The sequence below is a fragment of the Trachypithecus francoisi genome, unplaced genomic scaffold, assembly GCF_009764315.1.
Source record: "Trachypithecus francoisi isolate TF-2019V2 unplaced genomic scaffold, Tfra_2.0 Lachesis_group7, whole genome shotgun sequence".
Taxonomy (NCBI): Eukaryota; Metazoa; Chordata; class Mammalia; order Primates; family Cercopithecidae; genus Trachypithecus; species Trachypithecus francoisi.
The window spans coordinates 90,602,795-90,623,433 of record NW_022681472.1 but is presented as its reverse complement, the minus strand read 5'-3'; the positions used below and the strand labels follow the sequence as shown (position 1 = coordinate 90,623,433).

The 20,639-nt window shown below is 45.1% G+C and overlaps 1 protein-coding gene and 1 long non-coding RNA gene across 6 annotated transcripts in view; one reads left to right on the top strand and one right to left on the bottom strand.

Moving 5' to 3' along the window:
* KHDRBS3 (KH RNA binding domain containing, signal transduction associated 3) overlaps positions 1-12,257 on the bottom strand; it is a 203,321-nt gene extending 191,064 nt beyond the window's left edge. For 2 of the 4 annotated variants that reach the window (XR_004435246.1, XM_033202636.1), the window contains exon 1: positions 11,675-12,254. Coding sequence is in view for 2 of the 4 variants with exons in the window: in XM_033202636.1 (XP_033058527.1) it covers positions 11,675-11,762 (88 nt within the window). In the remaining 2 variants the exon portion in view is untranslated. Of the gene's footprint in view, positions 1-11,449; positions 11,633-11,674 lie in introns of those variants that run through there. The other 2 variants (XR_004435247.1, XM_033202637.1) reach the window with 2 other exon arrangements.
* LOC117079017 lies at positions 11,664-19,109 on the top strand. Of its 2 annotated transcripts, none has more exons than XR_004435249.1 (4): positions 11,664-11,743; positions 13,886-14,071; positions 14,832-15,013; positions 17,670-19,109. It is a non-coding gene; the product is annotated as an uncharacterized LOC117079017 (long non-coding RNA). The 2 variants fall into 2 exon arrangements; XR_004435248.1 differs by having other exon boundaries at positions 17,667-19,107.
* Positions 19,110-20,639: the final 1,530 nt, after the last annotated feature.

Here is a 20,639-nt window from a genome sequence, read left to right as displayed (position 1 = left end):
CAATAGGTGGTCCTGGCTGGGCGCGGGGGCTCACGCCTGTAATCCCAGTATTTTGGGAAGCCAAAGGCGGGTGGATCACTTGAGGTCAGGAGTTTGAGACCAGCCTGGCCAACAGGGCGAAACCCTGTCTCTACTAAAAATACAAAAATTAGCTGGGAATGGTGGCACATGCCTGTAATCCCAGCTACTGGGGAGGCTGAGGAAGGAGAACTGCTTGAACCCGGGAGACAGACGTTGCAGTGAGCCAAGATCGCACCATTGCATTCCAGCCTGGGTGAAGAAGCGAGACTCACCTCAAAAAATAACAAAAAACAATAGGTGGTCCTTCCTAATGGCATACTCTTCTCTTGAGAATGATCAGCGATCACTCCCTGATTTGTCACTGCTGTAATAAAATCCTTTTCTGAATGAATTAGAGCAATAAATTACATAAAGAAAACTGTGAAGAAACAAATCTATTCTGAGACAATAAAAGGGGCATAATTTTGAAATTTTTCACCCAATTGATTGGTGCTGGAGTCTTGCCTCTCAGCTTAGCCTACGCAGAATGCAGCAATGACAGACCAAAGCAGGGCCATGTGCTCTGTGTGCAGTATGGATGGCTATGCCTTGAGATATGCTTTCATTAAGGAAAGGTAACTATTTCATCATGACAAGAAAAATACCCTCACGAGTTTATGATATCATTTTTCTCAGTATTACTTTGCATATTGTGCACATTATGTTTTTAAAAGCCTCTCTCATCTTTAAATAAGGACCTGAACAAATTGACAAGTCATAAGACACTGATGTCCAAAAGAGCCATGAGAGGTCTGCAATAGAAAGAGTCCACAATTGTCATTAATTCATGCAAATAACTTTTATTGTGCCCTATTTTGGAAAGCATGGGTACAAATGAATTTTACCAAATTTGGTAATAAAGCCTGGTCCCCTAGTTTCTCTGCTGAGAGCAGGAAAGGGTAAGCAGACCACAGCCCATGGCCAAATCCAGCACACTGCCTGTTTTTATAAATAAAGTTTTATCAGAACACAACTATTCTCACTCATGTACATACTGTCTATGGCTGCTTTTCTGCTACAACAGCAGAGGTTGAGCAGAATGCACAGCCCACAAACTATTGACTCTTTAGCCTTTACAGAAAAAGTTTGCTGGCCCTAGGCGTAGAGTTTAGCATAAAGACAATGAAGGTACAGCCACAGATAGGTATCTACTTCCCAGCTGTCCAGTGAAAGAGCCTGAAAGCAATGACCACCAACACTCCAGATCTTGGCTTCTAAATAACATTCCACACTACAAGAAACCAGGGCACCTTTGGGGAAAAGGGCTCATTTGAGGGCTAGGGCAGAACAAGAACAAGATGAGCACGGAACAAGTTGCTGTTACAGAGATAAAAAAAAAACCAAGCCAACCTAGGGGATGATCCTCTCAAATGGACCCAGGAGCCAGAGCAAAGGCTCCCAAAGGCCAAATCTTAAACAATTTGAGCTTCAATTTACACAGTGATAGTAAAGGATTACAACCCACCGAATTAAAGAAAAATGCATGAATTTAGAAGACAGATACGACTGAATAAGAGGAAGAGAGCAACTGAAAAAGAGAAAGAGGGAGAAAGAAGGAGCAGAAAAGATTCCTTTTCAGTAGAATATCAACCAAAAAATGTAGATGGAATGACTGTGAGAAAATTAACATTTTACAACCGTCATAATAATAATTCAGGTAAAAAATGTTAATGGATCTAAAATTTGCGAGGGAGAGTTTAATGAGGAGCAGGATATTTATTTACATAGTCTCAAAGTATCTCCGCACAGAAGTATTAATTAATTACCAAAGGAAAGTAGTAACTTTACAGAGGAGAAAACTGGCACCACCTTAACCAAGTGATCCAACTTTTCACCAATAATGACACAGACATTGTGTGCCCAGGTACGAGGGACTGAGAAGACCTACCATCCCCTCGGTGGCATTCCTGCCAAGACAGTGTGTGACACAAATCTAATTTTAAGGAAACATTAGACAACCTAAATGGAGAAGCATTCTACAAAAAACTGGCCTCGTAGAGTTTCTTGTATAGTTTTCCAAAATGCGTCTCACGAAAGGCAAAGCAGACAAAGCAGCTACTGCTAACTGAAACACTCAAGAGGCCCGACACTACACAAAACATGTGTCTTGACTTGGGTCCTGTAAAAGACAAAACCAGAACAACTGATGCCATCAGCATGTGAACTGTAGAAGAGGTAACAGCACTGTGTGGTTGTTGAACTTCCTAATTTGGATCATTGTACGACAGTTATGAAAGGGAAAGCCCTTATTTTTAGTAAATACATGCCAAGGTATTTAAGTATTCATTTGTAAAAGATGACACGAGTAACAGAAATATATGTGTAATAATCTCACCTTAGATACAACGAATATATTCTATGTTAAAAAATTATAGTGAAATTAAACAAATACGAAACCATTGTCATTCAATCTTTTTTAATTTTTATTTTTAACTGCGGGGGCACACAGTAGGTGTACATATTTAGGGGGTACATGAGACAGTCTGATACAGGCATGCAATGCATAATAATCACATCAGGGAAATGGAGTATCCCTCACCTCAAGCATTTATCCTTTCTGTTACAAACAATCTAAGTATACTCTTTTAGTTATTTTAAAATGTATGACAACCACTGAGGTGGCATCCTGCCTGCCATGTGCAGATGAGGGAATAGAGGCTCAGTGAGGTACAGTCATGGTCCAGAACACACAGGTCAACTTAGCAATTCAACAAATAAGTGTTGAATAAATGCATAAAAAGAAAGTATAAATTTTTTAAGTCCTGGGGACTCGTTAACAGTATTCAGCCCTCCTAAAAGTTACTAAAACAGGAAGCCTGGCTTTGTCCAAAATTCTTCCCACATTTTATACCTAGTACTCATCAAGTCTCAACCCACTCAAGTCAGTAAACAGAAGGCAAGAGGAAGCAGACATTTCCACACCGACTGACAAATCTCTTGTTACTGTTGTGTGCTTTCTTATACAAATCAGATTTGGTAATTTGATTTATATACTCCAAAGCGAATTAACCGTGAGTCTAATTTTTCCCCAAAATAAACATCTTCCAATGGCCAGTAACCATAAGTCAGACTACCCTAACAAGTTATTTGACAAAAGCTTTCCATTTCATGCTTTTGGAGTTCATGCTTTTCATATTTTTCTTTAGGGCCCACTGATCCCTATAATATAAGTTAGCTTTATGACCTTGAACAAGTTATAAATCCCTCTAACCTCCATTTCTTACCTGTAAAATGAGAACAACAAAACTATATTCATGTGGTAATCACAGATTAAATGAAGAAATGTGTGAAGACCCTAGCTACAGTGCCTAGCATACCTTTACGCATTTGAGCAACGGTGGCTACAAAAAAAGGCATGGCTTTCTGCAAATATTGATTAGCAAGTATGCCTCTTAAGATGCTAGGAATATGAAAAATGTCAATGCATGAAAATCAAAAGCAATGCACGTTTATCGATCAAGACTCATTTCAGTTCAGAAATAGCTACCAGTGTGAAAGAAAGTGGGTAACCTAGCTATGTGGAGCGCCATCTAGTGGAAGAAAAGCAGAGCACAAACCGCGCAAACGAAGTAGAGAAAGAACAAGGAAAAATGATGAAAATGAAAACTGCCTCTTATCTTCATCATAATTTCTATATTTTCTCCCATGGGAGCTCAAATCAACAGTGACCCCAAGTGTAAGATATATATCGAAAAGAGACATTTAAAAGTGTGCCCTCACATACTCTTGCCCTTTATCATACCAAAGAAGAACATAAATAATATGCTAGGAACACCTTTTAAAATCCTTAAAATAGCAGCAGGGGCTGATTGGTGAAAAATTATGGAAATTTACAGCTTACCAATTCAGAGTAAGGTATCTTGTGCTTGTGGAGAGAGGCTGCTGGGTGTCCAGACATGTTTTAAGATATGCAGTCATAAAACTGTTTATGGAAGCTTCATTTGTTAATTTAAGCTTCAGGTGCTGTGTCTTGAATAGCATAATAAAAATCAATCAGAGCTGCTGCTAATTTTGTGCATGATATTAATGAAAGAAGCTTCCTAAAGACTGAATTTCTCCTTCAATATTTCCTGGATTGGAAAACTAAAATAATTCTAACAACATAAAATTACCCTAAGAAATGAAAGTAGATGATTTATGTATTGAATTTTTATTATATACAATATATCTGAACAGTGACGCCAATACTCACACATCTGTCTCAGAACATTTTATAAAAATAGCAAGTAACGTTTATTAAGCACCTACTGTGTGTTAGACACTGCCCTCATGTCTAAAATAGCAACCCTACAAAGAAGGCATAAGGTCCCCAATTTCACAGATGGGGAAACTGAGGCTCTGAGAAATAAAGTAACTTGCAGGGGGTTATAGACTAGCAAGCTGTCACCTCTCCTAATCACATGGCTCTTTCCGCACCAGCTCATTCCTTGTTGAGTAACACTGTTTCCCAAGTAAACGCCACCCACCAGATGTTACCACTGGTCAGAAAGTTCCTATGCCATTTTTCCATGCCCCTGTGTGCCCTCTGTGCGGTACGCAACCTGCCCTGTTCACCCAGGTCCAATACTAGGCACTTAATTTGAAGAGCTGCATAATCCAAATTCCCCACAAAAGTAAAACATGAAAAACAAGACATACTCAAAGCTTCCACCTCTATCTGGTGCTAACAGGTGCCCTACATCGTGTCATAGGGTTGGGCAGACAAGGATCTGAATCCTGATTCACCAGTTACTAGCTATTTAGGCAAATTAAGTGATCTTCCTGATCTCAGTTTTCTCATCTATAAAATGAGGTAAAATGACTTACTCGTTTAAGACTGTTAAACTAATTCAATGCAATAACATACATAAAGCATGTAAACCAGAAAAGGCTCTTGATAAATGGTAGCTACTATTATTAGCAATTGCAGGGCAAGTATATTTAAACATATGCCCACTTTTCAGAAAGTCATAAAGCATTATCTGTGGGAATACCTTTTTTTCTTTTATGAACCTATTTTTAGAGAATGAAGAATTCACAAATATACCATAAACTGACTATAAATCCCTGATACCATACTCTCAACTGTTTTTGCGATAAACAAAGTATTAAAATACAAAGAGCACTGCACCTCTAGGAGGCGCCTTCAAGAGACAGAACTTTAGCAAGAATTTCACTTGCTTTCCATACGGAATGCTTTTCTATTTTCTTTTTGGTCACTGAAATATATACATATTTAAAAATCCTTACTTTGAATGCCTACTGAAGACTGAAAAACACTGCCGGAGACCATAGGAGAAAAAAAGTGAGCTCGCCTTTTTGGTAAAACACATTTTCAGTAACCTCTTTTAAAAATTCATCACCAATGGAAATTCCTAAGAGGCTTCTGCTATAATGAAACCTTTATTTAAAAACAACAATGTTGAATTCTGTCCTTTTATCTCTTTTCTTAAAGTATCTTACCAAAACACTGCAGACTTGATTTAAAATTTCAGCCTGACTACTTACAAGCTGTGCACCTTGACTGGGCAAGTTACTTAGTGTTTTTGAGCCTTAGAGGCCTCGTTTGAAAAAAAATAAAGGAGGCCTGCAGGGAATAAAACCTCCTACCTTGCAAGATCTTGTGGGGATGAGAGAGAATGCACAGAAAGCAGCTGGCACAGAAGAGCTCTCAATTTGGTGGCTTTTATAATAATCATCATCCCCAATGCCAAGGAACACTCTTCTTCTATTGTTTTGGTAGAAGATACGAGTCATTCGGTCTTAGTGGGACTGGTGACAACAGGCAAATGGGGCTTTTGATATCAAAGTTGCTGTTGGCGTTCAATTTGCAATTTCAATCACTCCTCTGGCTTTCTGAGTTTCCCTTCGGCATCTGAAACTGCAGAATGACTCTCTCAGGTAAGAAACCTTATTTGGCATGTGACTAGGGCTTCCAAAATTCTGTTTTTAATCTGTCATCAGAAATATCATTAGGAGTTTAGAGAAGGAGAGCGAATTGATGAGAGTGCAGTGATTTCATAACTTCCTGAAGAATAAAAGTAAATAAACATCTGATTCAAAGCAGATCTGACAACATCTTTTCATTATCTCCTAGAGAAGGATCCCTACTGTGCAACCACATTTAAAGAGCACTGGGATGTTTTTCTGCTTGTTCAACCCCGCGTTTCACTTAGAACCTTCTTTCATCGATACGGGCAGAACTGATGACTTCATCCCCACCTCCAATTCAGGCCCTCTAAAGCCATAGCAGCAAAGCTCTTTACTGACTGCTAAATTCCAAATACACTTTCTGATTCTGCTACCCTTAATGATAATTAACACAGGACACCGAAACTAAGACAGGAGTTCCCAGGGGCCCTGTGCTGTGACTTATGCTAGGTGCTGAAGATACAGAGGAAAGACCAGGCCCTGCCTTCCGAGGAACTCACTCTTTACCAGGAAAGACAAAGATCCAAACAAAGTAGTGTGAGGAGGATCACACCCTAAGAGCACCAGGTGTTAAGTGACACCAGAAAATAGGCAATCCAACCCATTTTGAAAAAGGTCAGAGGATTTATCTTAGGGCAGGAATGTGAAGAACAAAGTATGAAAATGGATGCTATATAATTTATCTTTCAGTTCAGCACAGGCTAGAGAAAAAACAAACTGCACATAAAAAAGCTAGGGTTTTCATTCTCCTTCTGTCATTCACTAATTATACCATCACAGGTTGACCAGTAACTTAGCCCTTTAGACCTCTGAGAGTCAGTAGGACATGGTAAAAAGAACAACGAACTTGTAAAAGAACAAAGCTTGATCCTTCACTCTGACATTTTATTAACTGGAAGCATGTCACCATGGGCAAGTCACTTTAGTTGTCAGAATCTCGGTTTCTACAACTGAAAACCTGGGCTAATAACCTCTCCATCTCTGAGCTGTTCCTAGTATCGAGATTACAAACATGACCCAGTACCAACGAGTGCCTCAAAAATGTCCACAGGCTGATTTATTCATAGTAAATCTAAGCCATCCAATCACTAAATAGTTCAGCATAGTTGAAGGACTAGGATGTTCCTTAGCAAAGAGGGCATCTACAAACTGAAAACTCATTCTCAAACGCACACAGAGAGAGCAGGAGCTTCTCACCAGTGCAGACTGTTTTTCCTCGCTACCCCTAGGACCCAACACAGAAAACCGGCATGGCAGGTTCTCTATAAGCCTGTTACAAATGTCCAGTACCAAAACCCTGTACCTCCCAATCACTGGGTCACTTTTAATCATAATACACTGCATAAAACTCAAGACATGGCATATCTAATACTGAGGGATTGCATTTTCTTACAAAACAAAACAAAACAAAAACCTGGTAACACAAAGAAAAACAATACAAAACTAAAAACCAAATAATCACATCCTCCTTTGGATGAAACAAAATCACAAACTACAGCATGAAGGCACCATACCTAAATACAATTCTGCAATTCTCATGCTTACTCTCTCGCTGTACAAGTCTGTGACATTCAAGCAATTCCGAAATGTTTTCCAAAAGGGGTCCCCAAAAATCAAGTTTTAAGCCACTGGGTTTTGTGGATTACAAAGAGGTGTATATAAAGTAAAGTAATAATCCTTCCGTCATGTATTTTTATCCCCCACATTTATTCTAAGTAACGCTAAGAGTTGTAATATTTGAGAAATTGATATAAAAAACATTTTGACAAACCAACAAAAAACTTTTATCAACCTAGACACAAATCTGGACCACCTTAATCTTGAATACTCTGCTCCACTTTCTCTTGTAATCAACGACAACTAAATGTAACTTGGCAGTGAGCCAGCCACCAATCCATACATTGTATCAGATAATTAAAAATACAGCATTATGTAATCTTATTTAATGGTTACTTGGCTTGTATTGAAAACCATCCAAACCAATATCAGAGACTTGGACTAAATTATAATGCATAAGACATTTCTAAAGATGTTTCTTTAGTAAGAGTCAGCACATCCCCTACTAGCAAATATAAAACATGCAACACTACTCTCATCTCCAGTTAACCTCTCCTTGGCAAGAACCGCAACGTCAACTCACCCTACAGGCACTAAGTGGGGGTCCGGAGTGGGATCCCAAAGCCTATTTTCTTTGACTGAGTTTTAACATCAAATAAACATTAACCACTAATTTTGTTAGAGAAACAAATTCAGAGGCCAGGAGCGGTGGCTCACACCTGTAATCCCAGCACTTTGGGAGGCTGAGGCAGGCAGATCATGAGGTCAGGAGTTCGAGACCAGCCTGGCCAACACAGTGAAACCCTGTCTCTACTAAAAATACAAAAATTAACCAGGCAAGGTGGCAAGCACCTGTAGTCTCAGCTACTCGGGAGGCTGAGGCAGGAGAATCACGTGAACCCAGGAGGCAGAGGTTGCGGTGAGCCTAGATCGCATCACTGCACTCCAGTCTGGGTAACAGAGTGAGACTTCGTCTCAAAAAAATAAATAAATAAATATTCGGGAAACGAATTCATTTAGGAGGTGGAGGAGGAGAACCAGTTATCCTTGTAAAATGAAAATAAAATCAGCAATCAATGCCCACCATGAAACACAAGTCTGGAAAAAATATAAAAGCCAATGTATACCAGACAGGAGTATATCTCTTATTGTCATCCTAGCTCAAGAAAGAAAAAGGGTAATTCAGTTAGGAAATCGATCAATCTTCACGAATATTGAATTTTTAAAGAATGACTACACCTCATCTATAAACTATTTCATTATCATAATGCATTGATTATTAAACTAATATACTGGTCACAGGAGGGATTTAATTCAAAAGTGCCTCTCGGCCTCAGCATCAAAATCCTGAAAGATAAATCTACCATAAATGTTTGCTTCTGCAAAGAAGGCAAGTGCAGACAGAAACTTTTTGTAAAAATCAGGATAAACTTCCTAAAGGATATATATTATTTCCTATACATTTAAGTCAGTTGGAAACAATCATACTAATTATATTGATTTCTGCAGGGTTTGAAGTTAGCAAGTGAGAAGTATTTCATTCCAACATTTTAGGAAGGCAAAATAAGAAAGAACAATATCTTCAGAGACAGAAGACCTGAGAGTTCAAATTAAATCTCAGTTGCCCACAAGCTTAGATGGCTGGGACCCTCAGTTCCCTCTCCGAAAAGAGAAAACATGAACATCTGCCTAACCGGAATGCGAGTGTGAGGATGAAACTAGCGCCTTGGAAACTTTAAAATACTATGCAAACATAAGGCCTTGTTAGAGTTTAGAGATACCATAAAATATATCTATTACATGGCACGCTAAGGTTCGCTATGCTAGCCCACTCTACAATTTAGTGCCGAAATACCAACTTCAATGTGAATAACTGCTGAAAACACAGTTGCATTAGAGGCAAACACAAATACAACGAAATTAAGAAAAAACGCTTTCATACAGCCCATAACAAGATGGTTGGATTTAAAATCAAAGCTTCCTCACAATCATATAGCTTCAGATTTAAAACACTTGTAATTTTGGAGCTACGTAAGAGTGTAATTAATGTTTTAAGTGATAAAGCTTTGCATTCTGAGTATCAGCCTGTGATTTAAGAGAAAAATGTTTCAATCTGAAGTAATCTAACAGTAAGACAAGCTTCTGAGCAGCACCTCCTCCTTCCTTCACATGTGAGAAATATACTTCTTACAAGAATTACTTTTATGAAAAGTAAGTTTATCAAGTTTAACATCTAAAAAACACTAAATGGCAACATTTCCCCAGTAAATATCTGCTCCAAGTAACTGGAAGCCATTAACACTAGTAAAAACACAGAATTCAAAAGAATTTTGGACGTTTTAGCAACACAATACTATGGTAACATGGCAGAGAAAATCATTCTGACTTTTAAAAATAAGATAACACACTATACTTTTAGTTTAACTGTTCCTTAATTAAGTACAACCTAACTTTGATTCGGCCTCTCTATTAGGAAAAACGCACTTGAGTCCACAGTCCAGAATATTTCCAATTCCACGGATCTCATGCAATGTACAAAGAAATTTCTTTCACAGAGACGACAGCCCCGCAGGCAATAAAAGATACATGTAAATCATCAGGCGCAAGGAGTACAAACTCAACTGCAGAACTGTTCAGAGGGCACAGAAATCAAACTTAGGAAATTCTTTTCTTTTATTTAGTAATGCATGCCCATTACTTTCTCACAAGCCCATTTTATTAAAGAAATAAAAATAAGCCTGCAATTAAAATAAAATGGGGGAGCTCCATAAGCCTATTTCTGTTGAACAATTCAAATATTCTTAAATTCTTGGAGACAGTAAGAGTCTTTCCACCACCATCCGTCGACCACACACACACCCTACTCTGAAGAACTGGCTGAAACAGGCAAATAGTGGAGGTCACTGTTTTAAAATATAGGTATCTATATACAAATAGAATATGTCTGCCTCATCTTTCACTTCCAACAATAAAAGAGCCAGGGCGAGCACTGAGAGCAGCAGATCCGATTCATCTAGGGAACCACCGACTGTCAGTGCACAGTAATTCCTGCAAAAGGTAACAAATCTGACCAGATCATGTTGCTGCCATTTCCCAGAGAAAAGACAGACCAATAGCCCCCACACCCATCTTCATCTGAAACACATATTCCAGGAAAAGCAGGAGACTGCTCCCGGGAAGGAAGGCTTAATTTACCGTGCATCCCAGCAGATGATTCAGGAAGCCACAGGAGGAGAAAGCCAGGGGAACAAGGTCCCAGGTAGGCGTGCCTCCAGATACCCCTGTATCCCTGTCCAGCAGTACTTCCTAGGACCTTTCACACCCTGAGCTGGCTGGAGTGGTGTGAAAACGGCAAGGACTCCCTTCACCACTGTTCCAAACCTCAAGCCAGCCACCAATGAGGGCCACCCAACCCAACGTCCCCCAGAAGGGTGCTCTTTTGCCGGCCTCCTCTCCCCTACTGACTTCTCCAAGGGCCAGCCTGCAAGGCTTGGCATGGGCTGCCCACCCCCGGGGAGGGCTGACTGCCCCGCCAGGGCTGCTGGAGCCTGGACACAGGAGAGACAAAGGGCTGGGAGGGTGAACTGGGCTCCTCTCCTGGGACCACGGAGCTCCTCTCCTCTCAGGTGCTGGGGTCTGACCCCAGCCCTCTTCCAAGGTCCCCAAACTTCACTAACAATCCAAGCACCTGTTCTCTTCGCCTCTTCTGCATTTGAGTCCCTCAAGTTCTTCCGTTTTCCTCCGGCTTTTTCTCCAGTACCTTAGACAATCCAAACACCCTACTTCCCCGAGTTTAACACGCTCCCCTCCTATGAGATAAGTCAACCTCGTCCCCAACAAAGCCACGAGATGGTCGCTGTCCCCCACCCAGAAGTTTCCCCTGGGTGTCTCCGAGTCCTCAAAGATTTCCTTCAAGTCTCACCCATGCGCCCCAGCCTTCTCCTTCCTTTCCAAGTCCCCAAAATTCACATCGGGGTCTTCCCCTAGGTGTCCCCAGGTCCCCATGCAAAGGCCCCCGGGGGCCATCCGGGCCTCCTTCTCCGCCAAGTCCGCTGACAACAGAGAGCACGGAGGCGCCCCCCGGGCCCCCGCGTTTCCACCCGGCCCCCAACCGCCGCCGGCAGGCAGTTAACGGCCGGCGCCTCACCTTGGTTCACCAGGCGCAGGGCGTGGGTGAAGGAGGGGTCCAGGGAGTCCTTCTCCGCCATCAGCTCGGGTAGGTACTTCTCCTCCATGCTCGCCGGCCGCCGGGCCCGGGACGTGGACTCCAGGCGCACGGGCGGCGGCGCCAGGCAACCCCCGACTCCGCCTGCGCCCCCAGCGGCGCGGACCCGGGGGCCAGACGCGGCGGCTGCGGCCAAGCCGGGCAGTCGGCTGGGAGGAGGAGGAGGAGGCGGCGGCGGCGGCGGCGGCGGCACGGGGGCGGGAACTGGCTGCTGAGCCCCGATCCTCGGTGGCCGCCGAGTGCCCAGCGCCGGCGGCCCCCGCGCTCCGGGCGCGGGGCGAGGAGGAGCGGGCGCAGGCTGCGCGGTTAGGCGGACACTAGGGCCGGGCGGGCGGCGCGCTCGGCACCCCTGAGGCAGTCCACGGCGATCCCCGCCAGTCCCGCCAGCACCTGCCGGCGCCCGAGCCACAGCTGAGACCTGCACGCCGCGCGCCTCCCCGCGCACTCTGAGCCGCCGCGCCAAGCGCCCAGCGCCTGCCGCCGGACCCGCCTCGCCCGGACCCGCCCCACGCCCGCCGCCCCGCCCCGCGCCTGCGCACTGGCGCCCACCGACCCACCGCGCGCCGCCTCCTGGGGCCGCTCTCGGCTGCGCGCCCGTCGGGACTAACCCGGAGTTTGCGAGAAGGGGTGCGTCCAAGGTCCCCTCCCGCATGCCTGGCGCCTACCTTTGGCCCTGAGGGTCGAGTGGGGAGCCCCACGACCCTCTTACAGCCTTCCAGATGCACGGACTGGGAAACTGGGGCTCAGAGAGGTCAAGTGGCTCGCCCAAGGTCACCCAGCGAGTGATCCTGGGAAGAGGGGACAAGGGTGGAGCTGGAGCTGGGAAGGGCGCCCCAGTTCGCCCCAGCCGCGCTCTGGGGAAAAGCAGCGGTACCGTCCTGCTCTCTAAAGCTCCGTGGACTTCTTTAAGTTATGTCGCGTTGCTGTCCCCTCGTATTTACAAGAGAGTAAGGCAGGGGCGCCGTACTTTCTCCTCGCCTGGGCTCAGAGCGCCAACCTCCTGCGATCCTCCAGCTCAGAGGTCTGTTACATAAAAGCGCGTGTCCTTCTGGGCGTCTTTGTCATCCGGACTTGCTCCTGGGTTGTCATTCTCTTAGGTCATAAACCGGCTGTGCCTGGACACAGCTGAGTGAGCCGCGTCTGAGCTCATCCGCTCCCGGGGAGAGGCCCTGGGACGCCCCGCCTGTCGGTGGCCATGCCCTCTGTCCCCTTCCGCCCACCCCCAACCCCCAGCAAATGCGCTCCCAGGCCATTTCATATTTCCCGAGGCATGTGGAATAAACGTCCCCCAGGAAGGCCAAGGACTTCAGTCCTTGCCCTGACGTTTTTCCTGCCTTCAAGCACCCAGCTCAAGTCCGGGCCTCAATGTCACCTTCCCTGGACAGCGTATCAGGACCTCCCTGGCAAAGCAAGTCACTTCTCTGTGTCCCCCCAATTCGGTCAGAGGTCATTCACAGTCAGCTGTAATTCTGTTTTCAGTAGACCATGAACATCAGGGACAGAGCTTGAGTTTTGTTTTTGAGGGGGAACGTCCCCAGCGTGTCATACACGGGGCAGGGATGGAGGGTGCTGGAAATGTCTCTTGGAGGAGTAAGTCAGTGGCATGCCACTCTCAGCGAACGGCCTGAGGACAATTCCCACAGTCCCCCAGGCAGCCCCCGCCCTCCCAATGCAAATGGAGGCAGCTTGACAAACCTCTAAGGGAGTGGGAGGTGGTAGAAATCTTGGAAGCTCTAAGTCCCAGCCCCCAGTACTCAATTGCCCTCACTCTCAAGGCCCCACTCCTCCCCTCCCCGAGTGAGATGCCTTTTCAGAGTCCCCAGTAAGAGTCTTCCTCATGTCTCTCTTTAGTCTCAACTTGCAAGAAGCAGAAAAATGACACAGTCAAAAGCAAGGCCTCTGGGGTTAAACAGCCTGGATTTGGAATCATGGCTGTGCTGCTCACTAGCTGTGACCTTGGGCAAGTTTCTTCACCTCAGGGTCCTCATCCGTCAAGTGGAGATGACAACAGAAACTATTTCATAAGAAGTTCATGAGAATAAATATGTTAACTCATAATGAAATACCCAAAACAGCATCCTGCATATCGGAAATGCTGAGCTGATCTTTGCTTTGGGTTTTTCCCTGCTGCAGGGCTATCCTCTGGGCCTTCTGAGCCTCCCTTGCCTTCGCTTCAACTGTAACTCAGGGACGCTGGGCAAACAGCCATCAGTGGACTCCTCGCTGCTGGACATGGTGCTTCGCCCCAGCCTGGCCAACTGAGTGAAGGACCTGTGACCATCGCACCTCTGTTTCTGACCTGGTCCCAGCGTCAGACTTGTAGGCTGCTTGTGGCTGCTCTTCTCAATTCCAGGTCTGTGACTGGCCTCTCAGCCCCAGAGACAAAATGGGCACTTCCCAAACCACCCTCACCCAGAAGGGCAGGAGTGTGGATGGCTGCATCCTGGCTGCTACCTGCCTCACTATGCCGCTTGGTTAATTAACTTGGAACCTGAGCTTCCCAGTCCACGCCCCCCCAAACCAGGGTTATGCCAGTAGTCCTGCGGGACAACAGGAGGGACTCATAGGACAATGTCTTTTGCTTTTACAACTGAAGGGAAGCATACACCTCAAGCATACATATTCCTGTGTCACAGGACTTACATTCTATGGTGGGGTTCCCTGACAGCTGCTTGTAAATGGGCAAAAGGGGCCAGAGAATGTCTGGGATGAAGCTAGAAGAGGAGAATGGGGCCTGGATGTCCAGCGGCTTCATCAGAACGCTTAGACTCTCTCTTCTCAACAGCTCTTCTCCCTCTGCGTCTTCCATTCAGACCATCTGCCCCGGTGACAGTCCGGACCTTGAGGAGTCACTGTTTTTATTAAGTGGCAGCCCTGTGTTTACGACTTCGGATTCACTATGGTTCTCTCAACACCCTGTAAGGAAAATTCTATGTATCACCACTTACAAAGAAGGAAACTGAGGCCTGGGGCAGTTTAATACCACCTTGCTTAAGGCTCCACAGCTGTCAGCGGGGATCCCAGGCCTACCTGACTCTCTGACCCTTCTTTCTCTCCCTTCCTGGTTCTGCCTTCCCAGGTAGCAATCTGGGACACTCCCGACTGGCTCTTCATCCCTCCCTGATCTGAGCTGGCAGAGTCAGTCCGCCAGCAGCTGTGGAGGAGGGCTATGCCCTGGGAAACTGACAGCAAGGGCACTGAATCTTCTGCTCCAGACCCTCCTTCTCCGAGAAGCTTCCAAGAGGGCAGGTGCCAAACGCTGTGAGTGCCCATGTGGGGTCCTCCAGGGAGGAGGGAGATGAATGTCTCTGTGAGATGCTCAGGAAATTGTCCCCACCCACCAACCTGTCTGAGCTATTGGCTGTGGGGCACCTCCATGCCGTGCTGCACATTCTACTGATCTTCATGAGATCACCGCCCTGCAGGCACTAACCCTCTGACCCTTTTGAAAAGGAGAAATCAGGTCTTGGGAAAGGTGGTGATTTTCCCACAAGCAGCTGCAGGTGGTACTCACACTCAGGTCTCTCTAGAATACACCAGTACTTGCTGAACATATACTATGGGCAGAGACTGCTCTGGGTACCGGGGACATAGCTATGGACAGAACAGACTTCTCCAAAGGCCCTTAAGGCCAGGGCACTGGGGCTGCGTACTCCATCTGCAGAGTCTGTGGTTAGACTGACCAGACGCTCAGGTCTGGACTGGAAGCCCCGCACTGCAGTGAGGAACTGTGGCTGCTCTTTCTTCTCACGTCCAGGTCTGGGACTAGCCTCTCAGCCCCAGAGACAAAAGGGTACTTCCCAAACCCACCCCACCCAGTGACACTGGGCCATCTCAGAAAACACAGCAAGTCCCCGTGGCCCCAGCCCACCACCATGGCACTGTCTGCCAGAATCCACACCTGCCTCCTCTTCCCCCACTTACTGACTCCTGGGGAGAGACAGACAAGTCCCTGGCCTTTATGACACTAACTGCAGTAAGTCAGACAGCTGCAGCAACTCAGTGTCATTAGAGGAGACACAAAATGGAGGGAGTGTGTCCATGAGGAAGTTTTCATATTTGCACAGGACAGCTGCTCACACTACAAGCTTCCTCTTCCTTTTGTTTAAGAAAGGTGAATCCTATCCCAGTTACTCCAAACCTCTGCAATGCCACACTGTGAAGTCCTAATCCAACGGCACCAAAGGCCAGAGAGACCTCAGCTTGGCCCCCGCTGCCCTGCTTACTGTCCTCCTCACAAGATCATTTTGAGGTTGAAACTGAAGGATTAAGCTCACATAGGCACCACGTGCATTTTAAAGCTTTTCCGCTCTCCATCCTCTCCGCCCCAGTAGCATTGTTTGTGCTCCTGTTCACACTTGACACATCTGGTCCTGGTCATCTGTGGACCCCTTTGCCTTCACACTGTCCTCAGAGCCTGCTCAGCTGCCCAGCCCCAGTGCCTGGTCCAGAGGCCAGTTCACAGCAAGCACTCAGCACTCATTCTGGATCCGTGTCTCCTAAAATGCAGTCCCGGAACAGCACTGCTACCCAGCCATCTGAGGCCAATGCATTTGTCATGTAAGACAGGCACCAAAAGATGGCACATCCTTACCTAGAAATCAGTCATTTATGTATCAGGGAGAAAGACACCAAAAGTGTTCACTCTGAACCCTGACTCCAGTCAGTTACAGCAGGAAATACTTTTTCAAACTTTGTAACTGTGGCTGAAAAGCCTTGACACAAGTTGGGGAGGACACAAAGCAACTCTTCAAAGTTTGGAGGCTTCACACAGTTCAAAGCCCAGTGTGGATCTGGAGTGCCTTCACCAAGGACTAGTTGGTCTGTGAGTGGCTCTCTTGTATTTTACTCAAACAAGCTCCAAAATCCTCCTGCATTCAGATAGTCACAAGCCACCACTTTTTAGAGATGAGGAAACTGTTACTCAGAAGGTTTAAGTGACCCAGAGGTAGTAAGTGGAGAATTGGACACATGCTTGCATGCGTATACACACACACACACACACACACACAACACACACACACACACTCCACCCAATGTGAGGATGGGTACAATCAGACCTTCAATCCCAGTCACTCACATACCTGAAGACACCTGTTTTTCTGTCTATATCCATCTGCCCTGCAAATCTATACCCTTCTCTCAGTATTTGGTAGGTGGAAACTTCAGTTTCTCTCGCCAGCTCTCTTCTTTGCCAAGAGAATCGAGCCATCCTGGCTGTCTTTCTGCAGCTTAAAACAATTTTTTAAAAAATGAAAATAAACCACACACACAGATATTGTGCACACACCCCCTAGTGGCCACATGTGGAAACACATGCCCTACAAAGTTTGCGTTGGGATTGATAGCCACTTGGGTTTGAGAAGGAAACCCCAGATAGGAAGGAGGATGGTGAAAGATGATCTTATGTGGAAGACAGTGAAAAAGGAAAAAGGCAAAGAAAAGGTGGGGGAGAAAGAAAAGTGTGATGGAGAAAAAGAAGGCAGGAGAACAAAAGGAAGATTAAAGAAAGATGTATAGGAGGACAGAGAGAAAACAGTAAGACAAGCTTAAAGGAGGGATGTTTCTCAATGTGAAGTCTTTCTCTGTTTCAAATATAACTACAGAAAGTAATAATGGAAAATAACACGAATTGGTGTGTCCAGGGTCAGCTGGCCATCCTGTACACAGGCAGGTGGTGACAGGGTCCATATCTGACCCCATCACTGCCTGACTGGGTCATCTTTTCAGAATCCAAAGCTTTCTCTGTCCCTATTTCTGAGGTTGTAAAGGGTAGCTAATAGCAGTTGTTCTTTCCTATTTTATTGAGGTCTGATGCAAACAATAAAGATTTGCAGAGAAAACCCTGAAAAGTGCTCTAAGCTCTTGGACATAACCATCACAGAAATGTGTTTTATTATTTTTCTCAATGCAGCAGAAACCCTCCATCCTTTGCTTCCTGGTCTAAAAGGTTATATGTGATGCTGGAGTGCCAAAGTACTTGCTGTATTTCAACAATGCATCAAGTTATCACCACCTCTAGTGCTTTGGAAGATGCTGTGATTTGGAAAGCGCTGTCGAAATGTAAAACATTATTGCCACAGTAGTAAAAATATCTGTGTCCATCTCCTAGCCCACTATTTCTTGTCAGGATGCATAGAGATACACACAAAACAATTCTGTCCACATTAGTAGAATGTTTTACAGCAAAACCGCACATACCTCAGTTTGGCAAAATAATCAGAAACAAAATATTTCCATCAGTGGCAAGTTAGCCTTAGTGTCCGAACAGCTACCGAGGGGGTGATAAAGTGTTTAGTGTCCACTGCAAATGTGAAGACATTCAGGTCTCATAGAAAAATGCCAGCTTGGGCTTGTGTTTTTCTTAAGGAAGGAAGAAAGAAACTTACAAATGGGCTGTGGAAGAAGAATGGACATAAAGCTGAGATTGTGGACTTAAGTTAGATCATTGAATTACAAGAGAAACATTTTTTCTCAAAATGAAAGTTGACTTTTGTCGGTGACTCAACTGTGTACTCGCTGAACAGGTCTGTGAGTTTCATTCTTTGGCATCTCTCTAGCATAGCACTAGCCTTCCCACTAATATCAGCCCTCATCACCACCATGTCTGGATTTATACCAAGGTGACACAGAATGCCTCAAACTCTATTGCTTGTTGTTACTGGAGAGATGGGGGTTACTGGTTATACCTGGGCAACCTCGATCGACTTTATCATGCCTCTGATGACAGCTGGCATGTGGAACGCTCCAGCTTCCTCTGGCAAATCTTATCCTGAGAGCAAATTCTCTCTCAGTCTTTGTAGCCATACTTGTTGGTCTGCAAGCAGCAGCAACTTAGATGTAGAAATTATCATGATCTGGGCCCAGTTCAAGAGTAAGTTACCCTTGAGCGTATGGTGGTTGAGCCCACAAGTTAAGGAGTCTGACACCGCTGTGGGCCTGCCCCTAATAATCTGGGAGCTTTGGGGCAAGGCAGCCTCTTTGGGCCTCTCTTTCTGCACTTGGGAAATGAAGGCAGTATTACCCCCTCCCGTGCAAACAGTTACTTTAGGACCTCCATGAGCTGAATGTGTTTAACATGTTCATCACAGAGCCTGACACTCCAGGGGCACAGAATGGGTGCAACATCAGTAGAGCAGCACTGTCCAAAAATAATGTGAGCCACACGTGTAAATTTAAATTTTCTAGAAGCCAGTTGGCAATGTGAAAAACAGATGAAGTTAGTTTCAATAAAGTTATCTAATCCAATATATCCAGAATGCTGTTTCAATATGCGATCAATAATTTTAAAATATTAATGATGTTTTACATTCTTATTTTGACTAACTCTTTGAAATCTGATGTGTAGTTTGCACCTACAGTACATGTCAATCCAATGTAAAATTTTCAACACCTAAGGTTCTATCCAAACTATAAAATTGTGTTTAATGAAAAAAAAATTCTTCCACTGCTTCCATTTTAAAATTTAACTTTAATTAATTAAAATAACATGAAAACCAGTTATTCACTAGTGACAGCCCCAATCCAAATGCTTGTTAGCCACATGTGGCTGGTGGCTGTGGGACTGGGCAGTACAGAGTTAGAAGAAGATATTCTGGGATGTGGCTTAGAAACCCCAGCTGTACGTACTTAACCAAGTAGGCTCACCCTTGTCTTACCCTCCTCCCCATGAAGTCCCAGAGTAGGCTGCCCAGGCCTGGGGCAGCAGCTACAAGATGTCCTAAGTGTGCCACGCCCCTGCGATCTTTCTGCTTCATCAACCTTAGGGGACCAAAATGGGCTGTGTTCATTCCACCCTGGGCATCATGACCTGATTCCAGGCAGGAGTAAGGAAAAGGGAGAGAGCTAAAGGGAAAATTCTCAGCACCTGTTGAGTCTGTGCAGCTGATAGGACGCTTTGTTGGAAGCCTCACCAAATGGCTTTTGCTTAAGTATCATTAACCAAACTGCATCACACATGAACACCCTTATTTGCAAGGGGCAGAACTGGTAACCATAGTGTTTTCCCTGGGCACATCACATCTTCCAACAAAAGCAGCGTTCCTCAGTAAGGAATAGAGGATAATTGATGTTTAGGAAGCAACTGACAGCCTCTATCAGAGGTGGCATCTGCAATTATCATGACCACTTCAACTCCTGGCTCTATTACTACACAACTACCATTAAACTCTCAGATGATCTGGAGGAGACACTCACAATCTTTAAAGAAATAAAACAGTAGGGTTGTGCATTTTTTGCTGGTTGAAGGAAACAAAACTCCCTTTCCTGCATCGCATCTTACAATTCAGCCAGGTATGATCCAGGGAATCAGAACAGACAGGAAAGGGAGGGCAGGAGGACTGGACTGCCTTTCTGAGTGGACTCTGGATACTAGGAAGAAGTAGAGTCTTCTAGGCAGAACAAGGTGTGGCGTGAGCAAGAAATCCCTCCTTTGTGGTGCTGAGGGAGAAGCTGTGGCTCAAGTTAGTGCTGGATGGGGACTAGCTGTAAGCAACCAGGAGGGAAACTAGATGGAAGGCAGGTGTGCGCCCCGTGTTGTGGCCCTTCCTTTCTTACAGACACCAAAGATGTTTCCATGCGCTCAGCTGTAGCTTGGAGGCCTTTCTTGAGATGCTGACTTCCTGTGCTCTCGTCTCCCCACTATGCCTCTGCTCATTGTTGAGCAGGAACAGATGCACTGTGAACCTCAGTATCACCTAGATATGGTCTTGTTTCCTCTTGGAGAGTTACTGAAAACCTAAGCCTCACAGCGGGATCAATATTATGACCATTTCATAGGCCAGTTGTGAGGGTAAGATGAACAAATGCACGCAAAATGCTTAGTTTCCCCCAGCACATAGTTTTCCAAAAAAACTTTTCTGAGGTGTTTGTTTGTTTTTGTTTTTTT